The 18,837-nt window shown below is 45.2% G+C and overlaps 1 protein-coding gene across 2 annotated transcripts in view; it reads right to left on the bottom strand.

Moving 5' to 3' along the window:
- RAB6A (RAB6A, member RAS oncogene family) overlaps positions 1-10,227 on the bottom strand; it is a 100,541-nt gene extending 90,314 nt beyond the window's left edge. For both annotated transcript variants that reach the window (XM_084842392.1, XM_084842393.1), the window contains exon 1: positions 9,815-10,227. In XM_084842392.1, the coding sequence (XP_084698518.1) occupies positions 9,815-9,884 (70 nt within the window). In that variant the 5' untranslated portion in view covers positions 9,885-10,227. The remainder of the gene's footprint in view (positions 1-9,814) is intronic.
- Between the last annotated feature and the right edge of the window lie 8,610 nt (positions 10,228-18,837).

The raw sequence follows: 18,837 nt of genomic DNA, 5'->3' as shown, positions 1-18,837 counted from the left end.
GATCTCTGAGGGGTAGAGGGAAGATACAACAGAAGCTCCCACCAATTAGCTTAATTGGATGACCCCATGTACTAGTATTATGAGGGAGAAAATGTCTGTCCACTTTCACCACACCATGCAAAATTTTGTACACCTCTATCATGTCTCCCTTTACTCACCTTTTCTCTAAACTAAACCATCCCAGATGTTGAAACCTTTACTCATAGGCGAGTTTCTCCAGCCCCTTGATCATTTTAGTTTCCCATCTCTGCACTTTCCCCAACAATATCCTTTTTAAGTGCCGTGACAAAAACCATACACAGTATTCCAACTGTGGTTGCACCATAGATTTGTGTAAGGGTGATATGATATTGCAGTTTTATTTTCAATTCATTTCCTAATTATGCCTAACAAGGAATTTTCCTTTTTAATAGCAACCACCCACTGGGTCAATATTTTCATCAAGCTGTTGACCACAACCCCAAGATTGCTTTCTTGCCCAGGCACTGCTAGTTCAGATCCCATCAGCGTATATGTGAAGTTGGAATTTTTTGCCCCAACATGCATCACTTTACAAGTCGCCCAGAATGAGGGCTCCTTACTGCGAAGTATGCAGATTATAGGATGGGTTTTATTATGATCTATAATCTCTTCCCATGTGATCTCATAAATCAGGTTTGTGCAAAACATTCCAGACACTACTTTGTTCCCAGCTCACCTGCTGGAAGGGGATTTGGGAGGAAGACTATTTTATTTGCATAATTTTATGAGCTATATACTCGCCATGCTCTTGTATGGAGCCACAGTAGTCATGCACCAAAAAAGTCAATTATCAGGCTCTGAAGATTTGAATTTTGCTAAATGTTTTGTTTAGCGAGAGTATTAATTACTCCAATGCATACCCATAACTAGGATACCAACAATCCCTAAAGGAGATGGAGGGGGGACTAAGAGAAGCCATGCATGTAAGGGTAATTCTGCTTGCCTGCATCAGTATGTATATCATTAAACACTGACAGAAATCTTTAATAAGTACCGTTTTATCCCTGAGATGTTCAGCAGCTCGTGCTTTTAAGTCTTTTTTAAAAAATTCTTCTGAACAATATGTGATAGGGTACCCTGATTTAAATTAATTTAAGTTGCCAACAAATGGCCAATTTAAATCTCAATTTTAATTAATTTATTATATTTCTATACCACCCAGAAGCTGAAGCTGTCTGGGCGGCTCACAAAGCAAATAGGTCCAGATTGTTTCCAGAGGGCCCTGGGGGGTTTTCCAACTGGTATAGGTGGCTCTCCTGTTGCAGCCCTGATCAATCTGTGGAATGCAGAAATTATCCAAGCATTTCACGCAACTGGTCTCGAGTGCCTTTTCTGTATTACTAGAGCTTCTATCGCTCCATGGTACACCTCAGAGCTGAGGGTGATGAAGCAGGGTGGGAAACAGCTTGAGCATAGATGGAGGAAAACGTCCATGAATGCAGTCGAACACTGGTGTGTGCCCACTTCCGAGCTTATTCAGGAACGATGAAGGTGGCAGAAAAACTTTACTTTTCCAGCTCCATTGCATCCTCTCTATGCAGCACAGTGGACCTTTTTACGGCTGTTTGGGGCTTGTTATATGCTGGCCCTAAGGTGGTTCTGGAACTATCAGATGTCCACTGTGACATGTTTGCAAGGCACTTCCAGGATAAAATCTCTGCTATCCACTCAGGCTTAGACTCCATTGTTATAGTAGGTGAATCAGGTGAGGTATCTAGAATGCAGTCTTGTCCACTTTTGTTGGATGAGTTTCAGTTGGTACAGCTCAAGTACGCTAACAAGGTGCTTGGACAGGTTCGTGTAACCACTTCCGTATTGGATCCTCACCCCTCTGGGCTTATTAAATCAGACAGGGAGAGAACAGCTGGAGGCAGTGGTAAGACCATTTCTGAAGAAATCCTCTCTGGACAAAGAAGATCTTAGCAACTTTAGGCCAGTGGTGAACGTTCCTTTCCTGGGTAACGTCCTTGAGCAGGTGGCTGCTGACCAGCCCCAGGCATTCTTGGATGAGATCAATTACCTGGATTCATTTCAGTCAGTGTTCAGGTCATGTTTTGGCATGGAAACAGCTTTGGTCACCCTATACGATAATATATGTTGGGACACAGACAGCGGAATGGGACCCTGCAATTCTCCTTGATCTCTTAAGTAGCTTTGGTATAGAAGGAGGGGAGGAGATCCCCTCTATATACTAACTCCCAGCAATATATTGATTGCTAGGACCACTGGCTCCCTCCCAATCCAGCAGGGTTGCAGGCTGCACACCCTCAATGTCCTCATGCTGCACGAGAACTTTGGCAGCAGAGGTCTGGGTATTGAGATGAAAGGGAGCAAGCAGCCTGCTACTTGCGCATCCTTTCAGTCTGGGGCCTAAAGTGGAGGGAGAAGGGAATATGGTTTGAGTTCTCCAAGGCCACTTCCTTGTTGTTTTTGCTACACAAGACTGTTGCTCCTACCTCGTGGACTTTCTTCTTTCTTTATAGCAGATTACTATACATTTCCTATAGTCTGAGGGTCATGTACTCCAACAATGTCCATCAAGGAAGAGTTCTCACTATCTAAACATTAACTGATTAGCTCATCAGGGAAGACTTATGATCTTACAGATTAAAATGAAGAATGAACAGCCAGCACACTGTTGCCAGCAATTCCTGTCCAACAAGAGCCACTGATTTTGAGATCTCCTTTGTGCATCAACCACCCCACTGATCTCACTTCCTTGAGCAACTGAATCTGCAAAACACTGAAATACTGAGTAGTGTATACCTATTCCTTCAAATTACACACTTCTCCACTAAATATGTGGTTTTCACAATGAGCAGGTGATGGCAAGGGTAGATAATCTCTGGACCTTGATAACTGGTTCCGAAAGAGTTTTTTCTGCATAGCAGTGAAAGGAGAGCAAGATTACAATTGTCTTCCTCCAGAAGATGAAGCCTAAGTATAAGAATTATCTGACCAGCAAAGACTGCCTATGGGCTCAAATAGTTCTTCATTCATTAGAAAGTGGATGCAGGTAACCAATCTTTTCTCAGGAGGCCTGATACATTAACTTGACAGTTCATAATTAATTTGACCTTATTTATTTATGCTTTAACAATTTATATCCTGCATTTAAAATTAAATAAAAATCCTTAGAGGAGATGTGTAGTCACCTGAACTCAAGATAAAACCTGCCTTTTCAGTCAGGATTCAGCCACACATAATTTGAAGCCATGCTTTGCATCCCAGGTTCTATCCCCAGCATTCCCAGGTAGGGTTAGGAGAGACCCCTGCTTGAAACTTTGGAGAGCCACTGCCACTCATTGTCAACAATACTGGGCTACATGGACTAATGGTTTGATCTGGTATAAGGTACCTTCCTATGTCCTATTCTTGCTTGACTAACTTACACTTAAAAATTAAATGACTAGTTGCTCTACAAGTTATGGAATGCTACTTCACAGGTTAGTTGCTTCTGCCAAATTCTGCAAGTCTCCAACCTTTTCTAAAGTCTGGCTTAAGTAAGTGAAAATCCAACTATCTTATGTCTACAGAGTAAGCATTCTGAGGATTGTAGGTATTTTCAATAAATACGCTAGGCATCACAAGGGGGAAGAGGTAGCACTGCTACAACTGAAGACAGAAAAAGTACTGGGCCAGAACCCCCAGCACGACCGCATTCTCCTATCTGCTGCTACAGGTTGCCCCCGCACAGAAGTCAATGAAAGAATGCAAAGCTTCCGTTTCTACTACCCACACAAAATCCCTCCTGCCTGGCTGGAGCTCTAGAATCCTGCCGGTGGTGCAGACAGAAAGGAAGAGGTACAGCAAGAATTTTTAACTGAGGAATAGCAGAGGGATGGGCTTGCGTCAGGGCCACAGTACCTGCTGGATGAATTATACCAATGGAGAAGTTCAGGAGCTGGGTTTGGAATTCACAGAATCCCAAAGTTCCTAACTGCAGAAACTCTACTTATAAGTACCAACATTTTTTCTTCAAATCCACGAAGCTGTGGACTGAACTAGAATTCTTCCCATTTTTAGCAACAAACCATGCCTCAGCGATCCCCACTGAAATTTAGAATCCATTGCCAAATGTCTGTAGTACATCTGTAAAAGAGCAGATGAAAAATTGCTGCTGAAATAAGTGGGTTCAGACAAGTCTAGTGAGAAGCTCTCAAGTGACTTTACAGTGTTAGGCCAGTCGAGGCTGGTGGCTCTGATTTTGGTGGGGCTATAAATCCATTCTGGGTTTAAGTCAGAACAAGCCAGAACTCTAAGGGAGTTATCTAAAGTTCTGACCCTACCCCCAAAATGGGTTCAGCACCTTGGATAGCTCCTTAAGAGCGCAGGCTGGTTCTGACTAAAACCCAGAATGGATTCACAGCCCCACCAAGATCAGAGCCACCAGCCTCCACTGTGTTAGGCTTATACCATTCAAGCAAACTCACACTAGGAGCAGCTGCATTGACGTACTGAAGAACCATAACACTGTAGCAGTATTTCAATTTTAGACTTCAACATATAAAAAATTACAACATCTGTAACAAATACATGATAGACAAGGAATGGAAGCATGTAAGAAGGCTGCAAGGAATTACTTGACCCAATAAGAAGCTGCATCTTAAAAGACACCCCCCATAAGGATTGCTGCAGCCCAAATGGATAGAGATTGGAAAATACAACTGAGAGCTACAATATTCCTTTAATAGAGAGCAAAAGCAACTTGCATCTCCAACTAGAATTTACTTCTATTTTTTATATGCTTCAAAAACAGAATTGCTCCAGAACATCCAATCTCAGGCAGCATACTTGATCACATGATATCTACTGTGAAAGCATTTGGGGCTTTAATCAACTTTAAGAGCCAACAAACACTTATGATTAATGGGAAGATTTATGCAGATAGCACATGAGGCCAGATCAGAGCCCTGACATACTGCCTTGGAATAATGCCCCTTAGCCCACTGAGGTACCCTACTCCACCTACTTTTTACTTTTTTAAAGTAACAAAATTTCTTACTGGTAGCTGGGATCACTTCAAAGCAACGTGAGGGACTCTAGCTGCTCCCATCTTCTTTTCCCATGAATGCCTCTGGGTCACATGTGGGGCTCAGAGACATACTTAGGAAATGAAGATGAGGGGTGGCTGCAGGCCGATGCTTTCATCTGCAGTGTGCCCATTTTGTGGTGGCGCACAAGGCAGTTTCTCAAATTGCCAAATGTGTCCACAGGCCCAAAAAAGTTGCCTACTCCTGCCATAGCCTATCAGTCACTTCAGAAAATGGCAAAAGGATCATCACAAGTACAGTACTCCACTCTTAAAGGGCAGCAGAAGAGACCATTTGACTGCCTGACAAAGCAGAATAAGATAAAAACAGGAAATGGAAAGAATATTCCAAACATATGCCTCAGGATTTGTGTTTCACACAATGTTTTTATTTCCATCACGTAAAGATCCCTTCAAGCTACTCCAAGGTAACAATTACAATTGTCTCAATTGAAAAAGTGTTCTTTATAGTGCTCACGCACTGCACTTGTGGCAGAAGATATGGTTCATACTTCTTACAACCCTATTTTTAAAGGAAAAATTCCTAGAACATAGTTATCATGGCTAATATTTATAGGTCAAACTAGAACTTCTGAATAGTATATGACTGGGAATGCTAGCAGTCAAGTGCAAATAGTAAGGCAGAGCTACTGCCCATGCCTGCTTCTGAGCTTCCCAGATACATCTACATGACCACCTAAGAAACAGATTCTGGACTAAACGGTTCTTCAGTCAGATCCAGGAGGGCTTGTATATTCTTAACAATTCATCAGTACAGCCATTCAGAAAGAATACTACCAGCTTTTGTAATTTATAAGCTTGGAAAGAAGTACTTAGATTACAGTATATGCTTGCATACATTATACATACCTCAAAGCAAGTTACATATGAAGTGATAATTAACTTCATAGAATACACAAGCCATATGGGAATTACTGCATCTCTACATGTAATCTTTTACAAAAATGAAGCCAAAGAAAGACTACATAGCAAATTTACAGCCTCCACTGTTTCATTTGAATCCCATTTTTCTACATAAAATATAATCAGAGTGGCATACAAACGTGAGTATTAATACAACATCACCTGGGTGGCATGATGGTTACCATGTTAGACGAGGACACAGAAGACTTGCGGTCTAATTCCCACTCAGACAAACTTACTGGGTGAATTTGGCCCAGCCGCTCTCTCAGTCTAAACTACTTCACAGAGTTGATGTGAGGATAAAATATATGCCAGCATGAGCTCTTTGGAGGAAGGATGGGTTGTACAGGTGTATAAATAAAATAAAGCTGGAACAAAATTATAATAGCAAAAAAAGATTACACTCTGCACACTGATCAACATTTTATAGAACCTTGTAGTCATTTATCTGCTTATGTTGTCTGAGCAGATGTCCTCAACCTCAGAAATTGTTAGTTTAAAATGATGCAAAATTCATATTATAAATTGCTTCAAGACAGTACAGATTCCCTTCGAAGCTTCACAAATAGTTATTTCAGCTGACACAAAGATGGGTTAAGTCTGATCTAGGACAGCAGTCTATTTACCACCACCTTGGCCATTGAACCATATATACTGACATATCAAATATATATTGTGCAGTATTACAAATATGCAAGACCTTCTACATTACCTAGGATATATTCAAAATTGAAATACACAAGTACTTGGATTGAGAAAAATCCCAAAATCTAATAAATAGGAAAACATCTACTACAAAGTGTTCCTTGGAGGCCTATCTCAAAGGCTTCATACAAACTAGATCTCTCCATCAGATTAGAACAGGCAGTTGAATCTCAAAGTTACCAAGCCAGCACTTTGCCTTCATTTTATCAATACTTAGTTGGTACAAACATCTGTCCTGAAATCCATGCAAATGGTTTGCAAAAGAGCTTGTTACATGCCCAAATGCACATGTCCTTTCATATGGCTATGCTATTCACCCCAAGCACACAAAGTAAGAATCGCCTTCCACAAAAACACTAAACAAGCCTTAAATATAGACTGATTTCCTTTCAATCATCTCTAAAGTGAATGACTGATACAAAGTAGATTACAAGGATGGCAGAAGGTAAAATATACTTGCTTTAAACCTATGTTTTGAATATTAGCATCTCTATGTATTATTAGAACCCCACCCCATCCTAGTAGTGGCTGCAAGTACTTACTACTGCCTATGGAAGGAAACCTTTTTACTCCTAATTAATGGGAAGCCAGGATTGTCCAACCAGATGATGACCAATGGCAATGCTTGAATATATAATACTCCCTTATACTGGAGTAAGACCATTGGTTCATCTTACCTAGTATAGTTTACTGACAGCAGCTCCCCATAGTCTTAGACCATGGCCTGGTTCACATGTAACAAGAAGCGGCTGTGAGTTTCCCTGGGGAGGTTTCTTGTTTCAGCGGTGGCTGCCATTTTGAATATTTGGGGCATGGCAGGGGCATACCCAGCGAGGGTGGGTTACTGGGGTGGTTGACAAGCCACTTTCAACCTTAAAACAGCCCATGGGTTGTGAGCAGCTTGTCAACCACCCCAATGTGTTCTCGCGCAATGAGAAGCTACAGCGCGCCCCTGCCACATGCAACAAAAGGCCACGTTGGCAGGGGCTTAGATTGCTAACCTGGCGCCACAACCCACCATGGTTAATAAGCCACGTTGGGCTGCAGTCATTCCCTCTCAGCCCAGCTATCCAAGATACTTTTTAGCTAGAGATACCTGGAACACAGCTTCTGCATGCACAGGAGGTGCTCCATGACTAAATGATGGATCCTCTTCTCTGGAAAGTAATGATTACCCATAAAAAAAGACAGAGCAAGAAACCTCAATTTTGTACCTCAAGTGGGAAAGACCAAAGTCTGGTCTCCTAAGGAGTAAGTGGGCATAATGGGAGGATTAGGAAAGGGGAAAAAATTATTATGGTAAATGTTTATACTACTACAATCACTTGGTGGGTTGTTTTCCTGCAATGAAAACATGCTTAAGTCTGAAAGCAAGTATTTAAGCAGAATTGCCAGGCTTTTCACCTCATTCCACTCCCAGTAAAGCCACAGAAACTGAGGGTGTATGAATCAGCAGGGTTATTTTTGTTGTTGAAACAAAGCTTATGTATACTGTTCTTCAAAACCTCCTGCAGGTATGAAACAATACAGAGAAATCACAGAAATTCTCACATCCCCAAGAATGGGGAGATTCAGATTCTAGTTGACTTTCTAGATCATGGAGACAATACAAGACACAATAAGGAAACCCATCTATCCTTTCCCAAGACAGCAATTCTTTCCTTCCACTATGGGAAATGCACCCTGGCCAAAACACTGCACTAAGCTCATATCTGAAAGCCAGTCCACAAAACCAAGAATTGCCCTTACAAGCTATAAGAAAAAAATCACACTCTACTCTTAATGAATGGGAGTGTCTATACTCCTGTGTTCAAGCCAATGCCAGGGCCAGAAGCTGATCAAAGAACAGATGAGAAACACACACACACACCTTTAAAAAACCTCCCATTTTACTGTGTAGCAGCTACAGTGGGAGTCATGGTGGAGATCCTAAATGAATTCTTTTGGTGCCTAACAGAAGAACTGGAGAGATTGCATTCATCAGGAGGTGCCATGCCTTGGTTTTTGCATAACCAAGTGGTACCATGATTTTTTCATGTGCAAAGATTTATCTGAAATTAATAATTGTTGGCTCCCCAAGGAAACTGGGGAGCTGAGAAAACATTTCAAAGGAATCTAGATCTTTACCCCAGGGGCAAGATTTTGGTCATATTCCTTCTTGGTGGTGGAAGTAGCAAAATCTCCTTTACGTCAGGATCTGTGATCCCTCCCTATGAAAAATGTGGAGAGAAAAACTGGAAAAATCTGGCTTTCAGGAAGAGCAACTAAACTCCAAGAGTGGAGATGGGAGTGAATGTTCAATAACCCAGGGGTGGGGGGCACAGAAAGGGACAAGTGGTTTTCCCACCATTCTGTGACAGCTTTACAGCTGGTCTCTGGCCTTGGTACAGAGAATGCGAGACAGGCTCTCCAAGTCTCAAGATTGGAAACGGAGTCATACGTGGACTGGGAGGGGCTTGACACCCGCACCTTCCCCAAACCAAATCAAAGCCGTTTTTCCCCCAACACATGAAGAACACATAGCAGACAGAAAGCTTGAGTTGTGGTCCGAAGGGCCTCGGTCACAGCTCTTATGGGGGGGAGGGGTGTTTAGGAATAAGCAGAGAAGGTACAGTGGGGGGAGGCGGAGGAGGAGGGGGCTGGTTCCCTCTATCATTGGATGGATTTGGGAGGATTCTTGACCCAGGTGGGGAAAGAAAGAGAGAAGACATTCTTCCCCCTTCATTCCCCCCCACCCGATCCCCGAACACACAGACGTCAGGATCGGAGCCACAATGGCTCATTCGATAGGACAGCGTTACACACCTGAAACATAAGCGGAAAAAAAAATATCCTGTTTAGCCCCACCCCGGACCAGGTTTTCCTCCCTATCCATCGATGGTCAGGTGGGAGGAAGAAAGAAAAAAGAAAAAATAAGAGTAAGAGTCCAGGAGAGGACTGAGGTCTCCGCCTGTGCCTGGATCGGGGCCAGACCCGGCTTGGAAGAAAAAATGCGGCGAGCGGCGAGCGGCGAGGGGGGGAAACAGAGGCAAATTCTTCTCCCGCCCCCCACCCAACGGTGGGCCCGAGGATTTGGGCCCAGCCTGGGCCAGGGAGTCCGCCCCTCCGCCCACCCCTCTGTCCATCACTCACCGCTTTGCTCCCCGAGGAAGACCAGCTTGAATTTCCGCAGCGGGTTGCCGAAGTCGCCGCCCGCCGACATGATGAGGAGTGGAGCAGGAGAGCTGGGCAAGGAGCCTCCGCCGCCTCAGATGGGGCCACCCGCCCCGCCCCGCTCCGCTCCCGGGCGGAAGGAATGAGGGGCGAGAGGGAGAGGGGCAGGAGGAGCGGGAGAGCAGCCGGCGGTTTTCCTTCCCCCTCCTTCGCTCTGGCCCCGGATTTCTCCCCCTCACGGAGACAGGGTGGCGGGGATGGGGGCAAAGAGGAACCCAAAGGGGCGCGGGGGGAGGCCGGTGGCGGCGGCGGCGGGGCGGGCGGGCGAGCCAGAAAGCGAACGACGGCGACAAGAGGCAGCCACGACACAACGCCGCCTGCGCCGCTGAGGCAATCTCGGCCCCGCCCGCGGCCCGCCTCTCCCTCGGCCGCGGCCCGCCTCCCTCCTCAGGTAGCCGCTGCGCGCGCCGCAAAAGCCCGCCCACAGCGCCTGCCACTCACTCAACCCGCCGGGAGCCAATTCAGCGAGAGATGCCGCGGCGGCGCTCGAGCCGCGCCACTGCGCAAGCGCGAAAGACCGGGCGGGGAGACGAGGGCGGGGTTCGAGATTTTCAGGGGTTTTAATGCGGCGCTCGGGTTTGTTTTACGCGTGCGCGCCCACGCGCTTGCCGCCGGCCAGTGTTGATTGGCTGAGATGCCCTCGGGGGGCGGGACTTTTTTGTTTATTGCCTTTTCCTCGAGTGAGACCCGTAGGCTTGCGTGGCGCTCGCTCCGAAACCTGACGGCAGCGGGGGCGACTTCTCCCTTAAAAAAAAAAAGAAAAAAAAAAGCGCAGCCGTGTTGGCCATAAGAAAAGTTTCAAAGTCCATATGGTGTCATACCCTTATTAGGCTGACTCAAAGATCACAAAAAATGTGCAAGCTTTCAAATTCTCCAGATATCTTCATCAGGCAAGATGTAACAAAAAGCGATTGGGAGATGGCGGGGAATAGGGCTTGCGGGAGACTTTTCTCCGTAAGTATCTCTGGGTGATCTGTTAGGGTAATTGGAGTTGTGGGATATGTTTGGGTAATATCCCCAAAACTGTGAGATATGTTTGGGTAGCATCCAGTGTTTGTCCCATGTGGAGTAGACCTATTGAAATGAATGGAGCTTAAGTTAGTCATAATTAACATAAGTTTTAATTCATTTCAGTGGGTCTACTCTATGTAAGATGAACATTGGATACTACCTTTTCATTGTTTTATGCTTTTGATTATATATTAAGATCGCAGTGGCCCAGGTGGCTGTGCAATAAAATGTATTCATTCATTCATTCATTCAAATTGACCCTGATGCTGGGAAAGACTGAAGGCAAAAGGAGAAGGGGACGGCAGAGGATGAGATGACTACATAGCATCACCGATGCAATGAATATGAACTTGAGCATGCTCCGGGAGAGAGCGCAGGACAGGAAGGCCTGGCGTAGTATGGTCCATGGGGTCACGAAGAGTCGTACATGACTGAACAACAACAATTCATTCAAATTAGATTTTTTTTTTATGTGATTTTTAATTGGGCATTTTATGCCTTGACGCTATGCATTGTTTACTCAGGCTCAGTAGAAAGTGTACTTTGAATTGCACTCTTAGGGCACAATCCTATGCATGTCTAGACAGAGAAAAGGCCTACAATTGTGCCCTTAATCCATTGGGAACATAAGATGAGCCTTGCTTGCTGGATCAAACAAAAGATCCATTAAAGGCACAGTCCTATGCACATTTGGACAGAAAAAAGGCCTGGGAGTTGTATGCCTTTTTTCCCATCTAAACATGCATAGGATTGCACCCTAAGGCTGCAATCTTATGCATACATATCTTTTAAAAGAAAAAAGTCACTTAGATGACCTTATAAATGGTTTAGATGAATTCCTAGAGAATAGATCAATGTCCATAAACCACGATGGTAATATGGAACCTCTGCTTAGAGACAGTATACCAGTTAGGACAGCATTATACACTGTAGTAACTGTAGGAGAGGGCTGATGCTTTCATGCCCTACTCTGGGCTTTCTAAAGACAACTGGATGGCCACTGCTGGAATGTAGGAAGACCCTTGGTCCATCTAGCCCAGTATTGTCGGCACTGTTGGTCTGATCGAGCGCGGTGCTTCATATGTTCTTATTCTGGGGAACGTTCTATTAAATGTCTGTGGGCAACAAAGGAACAGGAGCCATGACAGACAAAAATCCTAATTACAGTGCATCCCAACCCATTGGGAATAGGAAACAAGGATGCCAGGTCAGGTAGTGCCTTTCAGGCTTGAACCAGGACACCACTCATTTAGAGTTAACCAGAGGATGCAACTGTTTTTGATTCAGAGCATACATTGAGAAAACAGTCTGTAGAAGGTTGCCAAATGACCAGAGAAAAGCAGACTTTGCCTACTCTTCTGCCATTATCAGCAGCTGGACTTGCAGAAAGCAACAGATGACATTGTCACAGGGCAGAGGTAAGCATAATCATCCTGTTAAATCTGCACATCCATCTGCTGTTAAAAGGTACTGCTACAGTGGCTAGTTGAAAAGCTAGTAGCCCTAAGAACGTATTGATTTATAAGAATGTGGAAGGCATCCAAAGTAGTTACCATTCCTGATACCCAGTGTAAATGAATAATAAATGGCTAATTTAAAGAAGAGAGGATGACTTGCCCATAAATATATACACATGTGACATTATCTGGCTGCAACAGGGGCCTTTCTTTGAAAGGCAAATGCTTTCAGCTTCATTACAGTTCCTTTCACAAGCGTTTCCCCAGGTGGCCCAGGTTGGCAACAGGAAATATTTAAATCATTTGTGACTAAGGTTTTCAAGTGGCTTTTTGGAACTGCTTTCATCATCAAGGGGGGGTTGGGAGCATGAATGAGCTTCAGTGGGCTGGAAAGAGTGGGAAACGGCAGCAGTACTTTCTTGTGTGTGAAAGGCAGAGGATGTGAGTAGCTGATGGTGTCTCTTTTTAATAAGCATCAAGAGGAGAGGACTCATTTATAACAGTCCTTGCAGCAGCTCGAGTGTAGAGAGCGAGCTCAGGGATTTCTGATCTTGGTCACAATCCACTGACAATTTATCCTGAAATGAACAGGAGCTGCCTGGCTTCCTACACAAAGAACGTGACAATGGTCTTGCATGTCTCCCACTCACCGTTTCAAGGAGGTTTGCTACACAGGAAATCTCCCTGGTGGATTGTGCCCATTAGTGGAGTCATCATGGGTTGCCAAGCACCTGTCTCTAAGAACATAAAAGCACATCTATCCTACAGCAGCATATGTTGGCTTGCTTCTCTCCCCCCGGCCCCTGCCAATTATAAAAACCAGTGCTTTGTGCAGTCAGCCCATAATGCTACGGTATCCTGCATATGGTTATTTTTATCGCATGGTTATGATTCGCACCTGACCTGCATTTTTACTAGGGAAAACAAGTGGGAGCTGCAACAAAATGTTTCAGCATGGCATGTTCCTGTTCAGGAATCCAGCCATTCCACTTCCCTGCAATTTTCTGTTTCTCACCCACCCACCCAAGGTAGTCACCGCCAGTGAGCACACACTGTCCTCATTGGGCTGTGTGTCCCCCACCCACTAAGTTAGATTTTTTTTAAAAAAGATTAGGATTTCTGTAAATGTTGGGGTTCCCCCAGGCCTGTTGAAACCTCCTTCTTGTGCATGGGCAGTGCTGTTTTGACTACACAAGCAACGGCTCTAATAGCCAAAACATCAGAACCCACTGGAGTCATCCAATGAAGCTGAATGGGTGGGAGATTCAGAATAGATAAAAGGGTCAGTAAAAAAATTGGTAACCCTACATATGCAGTTTTTTGTTTTGTTTTCCACATTGTCAAGATATAAGTAGTGGTAATCTCAGGGTTGTTATACTGAGAGACACCCCTATGTACATGAAGAAAAATGCCACAGTGTTTCAGCTATACACCTTTACCATCTCTATGGTGACTATGGAAACTGGGAATTCCAGCTTCCAAAGACAGCAAGGCTGCTACATTGCTTTCATTGCTACATATCCCAGGAATAGAAAAGCCTCTGATCATTCCATGAGGTCACAATGAGCACTGCTTCCATGAGGTCTAGTAGCATGACCCACACTTTGGGCAACTTCCACATATTTCCGTACCATCTTCTAATCATATATATATATTAAATTTTGAGAGTCTAGTTTTCTGTATTTTGCAGTATATTATCATAACAAATCTAGTGCTCAGAGCTTATAGCTGTCAGAATTTCAGAAATCAGCTGGTTCTAAATCAAGTAAGCTTCTGTTCTATAAACAGGTAAATATGGAGAACACATTCTGGAGGCAGTAACAAGTACAAAGTGTAAGTACAAAATATCACAAGATATATATATGCACAACAAGCACATATAGGGTCATGCTCTTCATCTGTTATAAACCTGCTTCTAAAACGACTTCTTCCCCCGCCCCCACAAAGCCCCCGTGCCACACTCAATGTGGCTGTTTCTCTGGGCCAGGAGGTAGGGGCAAGCAGAAAGCTAGATGGTGGGAGTTGACTCCTAAGCCCCCTTGCTTTGATTGATGCTTCTGCAACCCCATGACAAAAGCTGCAGTGAGGCCCAATCCCAGTGGAGTGGGAGGGGAGCTCATGTCAAGGCCAACGTAGTACTGATATTCTGGAGTCTGAGTGCACCGTGCGAGTGCTTGCCACGTTTGAGATTTGCTGCTTTCCTACTGTAGGTATTCTGGTCCTGAGGCGGTATCATGCCCTCATGCTGACTGGAAAGCTCTGACAGCGCAGTCCTGTGCATACATCCGTGGAAGCAAGTCCCACTGTTTTCAGGGGGTTAACTCCCCCCTTTGCATGCATAGGTCTGCAGCTTGTCTGCCCGCAGGTGGAGTAGCCCAGCCACATACTGACTGCAGCTGCAAGCCAGGCCCTGCAGTAGCTGAGTCACTGAATCAAATCCTGATGCTGCCTTCCTTCAGGGTGATTCATTCCATGCATTTGTATTTCCATAGATCAGTCTATTGTGCCAACTCAGATGTCAGTTAAACTGAGCTTGGAGCCTTCTGGGCTGCTTCCCTGGGCTTTTCATTTCCTGTAGCTAGTGAAGAGATGTTAGGTGATGTCTGGGCCTCAGCTAGGAGAGGTTTGCTTTTTCTCCACAGACTCTTTAAGAGCAGGAAGCTAGCCCAGTTCCTGCCCAAATAAAGACCTGACCTTAACCTACGACCACCACCCCCTCACCCCCCAATGTGCTGCAGAGAGTGGGTGCATTGCAGGAAGGTACATCCCGCTCCAGATGGCTGCATTACGAAAGTCAGCCTAAGCAACATACTGGCGTTCCTTTGTTGCTAGATAGGGATGCCTTTCCTCTTCACTAATATGATCTGGCTTGAGCAGGCTTGCGGATGTCCTCCTTGTGGGCTTGGAAAAAATCAAAAGGGAAGCACCAAAACAGGACGGAATGTGAAAAGAGAGCATATTCTCAGAGATGCCAGTGAAAGACACACCAATAATGAGGTTTTGGAATGAGGAGCTCTGTACAAACCCAAATTCTAGGACCAGGCTAAGCCAGGTGCCAAAGATAGTGGCTATCTCTTCTTTATACCATCAGTTCTCTTTTCTCATTTGGTCCTGCTTGTGGGCTTCCCGTTGAGAAATACAGATTGTGGAAACACAATTTTTTATTCAATATAATCAATCATACTACAAAACCAGTAGTACAATAGTACATTTGCTAACATCTTTGTAAACTTACAATCTCGTTTATTACATAAACTATAACATCTTACATAAAATCTGAAATTGTTAGATGGTCTTAAGTCATTCCTGGTGTGCTGTTCACTTGCCATGACCAAAATTGCCACGGCCTTCCTTCCCATTGGGGCATCTTGTTGGCCGCTGTGTGTGAACAGAATGCTGGTCTAAATAGTCCTTTGCTCTGAACCGGCAGGGCTCATATGTTCTTAGGGTGGGACTCCAAGGGGGCCAGGCAGGGAGCTTGATGCTACCAGGGCTAGTGACCTCTCTGCTCACTCAGGTATTGTGAGGGAGAAGGCTTCTGGGGGTGCACAAGTGAGACATGGCTCATGAAGTGGCCCTCGGGGAGGGCAAGGCAGAAGCTGCTACCAGGCAGAGCTGGCCTATTAGGTGAAATGGGGTGGGGTAGCCTAAGACATTTTGCTGCCTGAGGGAAAGATGGTGCTCCCCGTTCCACATACAGAAGCCAACCAGACTGGCAGTTGAATCTTACTTCAACACTGGCTGGGAACCAGACAGCGCTCTCCACCACACACGAGAGCAGCAGGCTAGCTTAGGGGGCCCTGGGCAGGCTATGTGGCACACTATCCTCCAACCTACAACAATAGGACCAATTGCCTAGGGAGGTGGTGGGCTCTCCCATGCTGGAGGCATTCAAGACGAGGCTGGACAGCCACCTGTCAGGGATGCTTTGACTTAGATTCCTGCATTGAGCAGGGGGTTGGACGTGATGGTCTTATAGGCACCTTCCAACCCTACTATTCTATGAATCTATGAACCTCTTGTCATTGCTCCTCACCCGACCCCACCATCTGTCATCTGAGGCAGCCACCTCACTCTGCCTAATGGTAGGGACAGCCCTAGTCATATAGATTACCAGGGAAGGGGCTGGGCATAAAAGGTTAGTTGGCCAAATCAGCCCTCCTGCTGATTAGTTCAACTGTGCCTGAGTGCAGGAGCCCCTCACTTTTCCAACTTTTCTAGTGTGAGGCTGGTCCCTGGATTCAATCCAATGGGACCTCTGCTGTGTACAGCTGTTGCAGCTGGCTAGGGCTCCTCCTGCAGCCCCTGTGCTCCTGACATATATGATTGGGTCTTGAGGCTGGGGCCAGGCCAAGGAAAGACAAATGCCTCCAGATTACTACAATGCTGTGTACATGGGGCTGCCCTTGAAGACAGTTCAGCATCTTCAGTAAGAACAAAATATAGTGGTTCTATAGTGCTGGAACTGGGCACTATGGTCATATCATGCAAGTACTATGTCATCGACACTGGCTCCAAGTTTGTTTCTGGAACCATTTCAAAGGCTGATGTTAACCTATGAAGCCCTTCATGGCTTGGGGCCATAGTATCTATCGGAGCACCTCATCCCATATGTCCCTGCCTGTGCCCTGAGAGGGTCATTGGAGGCCATGCCCTTGCATGCTGATGAGTGGTGGGTGGCCACTCAGGAGTGGGTCCTTTCTGTAAAGCGCCTCGCCCCATCATGGAATAACCTCCACAGAGAGGTCTGCCTGGGGCCAAGTTTATGTCTTTGGCATGAGGCAGAGACCATTTTATTCACTCAGGCATTTTAATTTTCTTATATTTCTGCTGCTACATTGTGTTTTTAGCTGTTTATCCCTGCTATTTTCAGATTTTTTTTGTGGTGCTTGTTTTAATTGCTCTTTTAATAGATTGTTTTTAACTGTTTTATGTTGTTTTGATTTGATGTATATGGATTTTATTTGTTTTTTTAAATTATTATTTTTATTAGACATCACCCTGAGAGCTATAATTTTTTTATATATATATATATAAGCTATAGAGCAACTACTAAGTCTTAGAAATAAATAAATAAATAACGGCCTGCTTCCTGTTGCTGGTGTAGCTGATTGGGTAGGGAGCTGTTCTGTCCTGTCTGCAGTGTGGGTTTGAGTTCCAGGGAGCTCCCTCTCTTTTGCTCCAGACATGACTGTGTTTTGCCAGGCATGCAAGAAGTGAGTCATGCTTGTAGAGGCTAGTAGCAGAGGAGTTGTTGCTGCATGTGCCACTGGGGCTGACGGAGTGGGGGCGCCGTGGCATCACCGTGTGTGTTACGATGCAGGAAGGTGTGCTGGGAGCATGTCCCCATCATTGTGAGTTCAGTGGCTTCCTCCGAGTGTCAGTGGTACATCAGCACCATTGCCGGCACAACCCCTGCTTGGTAGGCATTGGCTGTGTTTGTTTCTTTGATTTTATATTATGCCTTTTTGCCAAAAAGGCTCTCAAGACAGCTAACAATAATAAAATACAAATTAAAAACACAAGAAAAACAACATCCAGCCAATTAAAAACACCTTCAGCAAATGATCAGTTTAGGGTGCAGTCCTATGACTTCCCGGAGCTTGTAAGCCTCTGAACCTGGATGCTTACGAGCATCCAGTGTGGAGCGGGAGGAGCGGCAGAGGCGAAAAGGCCTCGAGATAGCTCTTATCCCGGCCTCTCCAGTCCCCTGCCCTCCCTTCCCCTCCCCTTAGAATCCCCCATCTACCCTCTCTATGAGGTTGCTTTTCCAACCTTGGAGAGACAGACCTTACCGGATGCAGGGGAGGGGGGTGTGCTAGAGCATGGATTCCTGGCTCTGAGGTCGGAGCACTGTCTCCGACCTCAGATCCAGGAATGCAAAGTATCCTATGCCCCCCCTCAGAAACTGTACGGCCATAAGATTGCTCCCTTACATGCGAAAGGCCTGCCTGAATAAAAACATCTTGGCCAGCCAGTGGAAGGACAACAGAGAGAGGATCAACCTAGCCTCCCACAATAGGCAGTTCCAGATCCTGGAAGTATTTCCATGGCTGAAGCTGCCATTTCCCCCCCCGCCCACCCCATTTCAGGTTACCTGAGCAATGTGTCACCTGAGCCCCTCACCCCCTGGGCTGAGCATATATGGGATATAGCAGCTGCTGCCACAGGCTTCCTATCCCCCTCCCCCACAGGGATTTGGAGTATAGGATTGCTTTGTAAATATTGCAGAAAATATTGCAATAACGTCTATAAATATTGCCAAAGGAAGAAGGAGAAATTGTTATTAGTAGCAAAACAGTTAGTGACAGCCTGAGAGCAACTCAAGAAACAGGCTGGCTTTTTTTACTAGCTAAGTAGGTAACATTTTAAATTTCAGGCACAAATTCAGTACACGGCAGCAATATCTGTTCGAAATCCTCGTTCGTACTTCTGCCTGACGAAAAGAAACTCTCCAGCTTTGCCGCAAAGAAA

This window comes from Heloderma suspectum, chromosome 3 (assembly GCF_057233095.1).
Source record: "Heloderma suspectum isolate Gila_16-S chromosome 3, 16-S_ref, whole genome shotgun sequence".
Classification (NCBI taxonomy): domain Eukaryota; kingdom Metazoa; phylum Chordata; class Lepidosauria; order Squamata; family Helodermatidae; genus Heloderma; species Heloderma suspectum.
The sequence above is the reverse complement of the archived record's forward strand: the minus strand, read 5'-3'. Positions and strand labels throughout refer to the sequence as shown.